The sequence below is a fragment of the Gregarina niphandrodes genome, assembly GCF_000223845.1.
Source record: "Gregarina niphandrodes unplaced genomic scaffold scaffold00007, whole genome shotgun sequence".
NCBI classification, from domain to species: Eukaryota; Apicomplexa; class Conoidasida; order Eugregarinorida; family Gregarinidae; genus Gregarina; species Gregarina niphandrodes.
The window spans coordinates 356,784-360,545 of record NW_011645778.1 but is presented as its reverse complement, the minus strand read 5'-3'; the positions used below and the strand labels follow the sequence as shown (position 1 = coordinate 360,545).

The window sequence follows — 3,762 nt, the reverse complement described above, 5'->3', positions numbered from 1 at the left end:
TTTGTGCACACACTTTTTGTGCGCAGCGTAAGTCACCCAAATCGCCTCTCGGCTCCCGGCCTCAGAAATCACCGATCAAGCATTACGTGACTCGGGGACACTTCTTATTTAATACCTCACCATATTAAGTACGGAGGGAGTTAGCAACCGTCGCAATGCAAGTTAGCAGAATCGACACCGAAGGCTCCTCGTACGACGCAGGCACCACCACGTCAGTAGCGGACCAGTTCGACACAACAATGGCGACAGTTGCTGGACTGGTCGCCGCTGACGTGGGTAATGCGTATATAGGGCGCTTTTCAGAGTCGGTACGCGAGCTTAACTCGCGCGAGCAGCAGACCTGGGAGGATAAGCTAGCGAAGTGCCAGCTCCCACCGTTCACCGCCATCACAGAAGAGGAGTTTGAGCGAAACGCCAGACTGTGGGCCTGGATGCCAGCCACTGTCAGATCGCGTTTGAATGGGTGTAGGAGAGGCCCCGAAGTGACAGTAGAAAGGTTTTGTCAGACGTAGCCAGGTCCCTGTACCCGGACAGCATTCTGCTGAGCCGGTGCGTCAGGTCCTGCATCGACCCGGCGCCGGAAGAGGTGCTGAGTTGTCAACAGAGTTAGTAGCCATCGTGTGTGTCAGTGGTCCTGGAGAGTAACCACAAAAAAGGGTTGTCGAGGTGCGGGGGCTAGGGCCTAACAGCCAGTTGGTTATGACGACTCAGGTGCTAACCCTTCACGACCCGTTGCCGCCGCGGCTGCACCGCCTGACGAGGCGAGGCTACAGGTCCGTTATGGCACAAAGATCACGATTCCGGGGATGCTGTTGCAACAGTCCATTCTGAGCGCGGCGGCAGACAACAGGTGGGCGAAGGAGTTCCACTTCGAGTACACGAAGGGCGATGGAACAGTGATAGAGGTCCTCCTTAAGCTCGCCGCTGTCGGAGAGAGCGAGACCGGTCTTCGCTGCGATGAGGTGGCCCACGAGAGAGCAAGAGTCAGACTCGGACACGTCGGATGACGGAGCGCGGTTCAACAAGTGTGGTAGCCGCGGCATGAGGAGCCACCGCAAAAATGCCCCACGGCAATGACAGTTGCGCAAAGTGCGGCCGGAAAGGGCACTGGGCAAGGATGTGCCCGAGGCACAACCTCACAGATGAGGACTCAGGACTGAAGGCGTTCGTGGAGGTAGAAGAAGGCAAAGCGATGCTGAATGTCCGTGGAGCTAGAACCAGGACCGACTACCTGAAGGCGGTGCAAAAGTTCGTAAACAAGGAACTGAGCGCCGACAAGAAGCGCAAGGAGAGGACGTCGGCATGCCAGTGGCCGCAGTCGAGAAGGTAGTGCAGAGTGACGGCCCAAGGGGTGCGAAATGTCGGAATGAGCCGACAGGGAACATGACGCTGGAGTCACGAGTCGCGGTTCCCGAGAGTCGAGAGACGGCCGAAATTTTCGGTAAGGGCCCTCGTGAAGGGGGTCGAGATTGAGTTCCAGCAGGATACAGGCGCAGAGGTAAGCCTGCTGAGGAGAGAGGATTGCAGTCGCGCTGGCGTAAGAGTGCCGCAGCGCCGACACCAAGTAAGCACAGTGCTGGGTTCAGGATCGCTACCCGTGACGGAGCCAGTACCGGTAACAATGCACGGCGAGACGGACATGTAGAGTTCGCGGTGCATGATCAACCATCGGTCCCGAACCTCCAGGGGAGGGTAGAATTGGAACGGTTTGGTTTGGTTGAGAGAAGGTCCGGGAAGGCATTGGTCCTGTCGGCGCAGAGAGGCGCAGTTGATGAGATACGGCTTGCGGAGAAGTGCAAAGAGCAGCCACCAGTAGTGGAGGAGCAGTCGGAGGATCCCTTCGAGAAGCAGCGGCAGGTATTCGTGGAGGGCACGGGACATCTGGACCAGAGCCTGGGAGAACCCAAAGGTGGCGTGCGTCAAGTACGAGGCGCGTTTTGAGGCACGCGGCGAGCCGTACAAAGCGAGGTTGAGACATCTCGAGCCTGAGCTGCGGGCCGAGTTGGAGAAGCAGGTGGAGAAGCAGCTGAAGCCGGAGTCATCTGTCCTTCGAAAAGCGAGTGGGCCGCCGCGCCGCACTTCGTGAAGAAGATGGGCGAGTGGAGGTGCATTTTGGATGACCGGAGGGTGAACCACAGACAGCCGACTCGTATCCGCTGCCCCGAAATGGGACCACTTGAGGACCGCAGCAGGCCGTCAGGACTTTCACGACTCTCGATATGGACTCGGGATTCTTGAATGTGCCGATAGCGGAGGAGAGCAAGCATTTCACCGGGCTCGTCACGCCGCTTGGACTATTCGAGTTAACGTCATCCCCTTCGGGATTAAGAACTCGCCGGCGGAGTTCCAGCGCGCGATGGACATGGTGTTCGAGGAGGTGCTGGACGATCGCACTCTGTGTTACACCGACGATATCATCATCGCGACGAACACGGTGCCGGAGATGATGCAGCGGTTGGAGAAGGTCTTGCGACTGTGCAGAGAGAGAGGCTTCTACCTCAGGCTAGATAAGAGCGAGTGTCTCAAGCCCGAAGTAAAGTACCTCGGTCACAAGATTGGCCGTAACGTGCCAGGAGAGGAGGATAGGCAACGTTCTCAATGCCCCCGCCCCCACCTCAAGGAAGGAACTGCAGAACTTCCTAGGAGCTGTTGGGTTCCTACGACCCTTCACCCCGCGATTCGCCGAGTACACTGCCCCACGGTTCGAGTTGCTCAAGAAGGGCAGGTTGTTCGTCTGGCCGGACGCTCGAAGAGAGGCATTCATGAAGCTGAAGCGGGCGGTAGCCGGTGCATCGTTCCTTCACAAGCCAGTTCCAGGAGCGCCGCTCATCATCGAAACAGACGCCTCGGAGGTTGGCATTGGCGCGGTGTTGAAGCAGGTGCAAGAGGTCCCGTTAGAGTTCGCGTCTAAGAAGTTCACCGAAGCGGAGAGAAAGTGGGATACGAGAGAGACAGAGCTCTTCGCCGTCAAGTGGGCTGTAGAGAAGTGGTGCGACTACGTAGCGCTCCATCATTTCACCGTACGCACAGATCACGCCAACCTACGCTACCTTGTGGGAGTAGACAAAGGGAAGGTGTGTTCCGCTGGGCGCTGGCGCTCAGCAGGTTCAACTTCACTTTAGAGTTCCTGTCGGGAGAGAAGAACAACATGGCGGACTGGTTGTCGCGGTACGCAGCGCAAGATGAGTGCGACGCAGAGATCGAGGCAATGGCTTTGGGCGGTGGAGCGACAGGTCATGTGAGCCAACTCTGGGGAGGCATCAGGTGTCGGAACAGAGCTTTATGAGAGAGTACCGGCAGCTGGGGCCGCGGGGAGTGCCTGGAGTGAAGAAGGACGGCAAATGGTGGCGGCACGTCATGACTGGCAAGGGGTACGTCCCGGAGCGACTGAGAGCGAAAGTGGTATTCAACTTCCACTACGGCACCAGTGGGCACGCGGGAGTACTCAAGACGCGGAAGAGAGTAGCCAGCATGTTCTACTGGCCCGGACTTGCGGAAGACGTAGCGAGAGTCGTAGGACCCATGCAGCTAGAGAGGCAGAATTGGTGGCTCCTAGTTGTAATGGACCACGCGACGCGGTACATGGGAACGTGGATACCGAGCACGGTCACAGCTGCGCAGACGGCTCACATCTTCTTGCAGGGCTGGGTGACACCGTTCGGTATTCCTGCTCAGGCGCGAGCTTCAGGGGGGCGTTCCATGAGATGGTGGCTAGCGCGTTGGGCTGCGTCCATCTGACGACGGCAACGTATAGGCCGCAAG

At 58.2% G+C, this 3,762-nt stretch overlaps 2 protein-coding genes across 2 annotated transcripts; both read left to right on the top strand.

Moving 5' to 3' along the window:
• Positions 1–2,250: 2,250 nt before the first annotated feature.
• GNI_052830 (putative Gag-pol polyprotein) lies at positions 2,251–3,122 on the top strand (the record flags this gene model as incomplete). The annotated part of the gene is made up of 2 exons (XM_011131528.1): positions 2,251–2,533; positions 2,709–3,122. Coding segments are annotated over 2 exons (697 nt in total), but the record flags the coding sequence as incomplete, so codon positions are not given.
• A 160-nt stretch (positions 3,123–3,282) lies between these two features.
• Positions 3,283–3,738, top strand: GNI_052820 (hypothetical protein; the record flags this gene model as incomplete). Its single annotated transcript, XM_011131527.1, has 1 exon — positions 3,283–3,738. One exon carries the CDS (start codon positions 3,283–3,285, stop codon positions 3,736–3,738), a length of 456 nt encoding a protein of 151 aa, XP_011129829.1.
• Between the last annotated feature and the right edge of the window lie 24 nt (positions 3,739–3,762).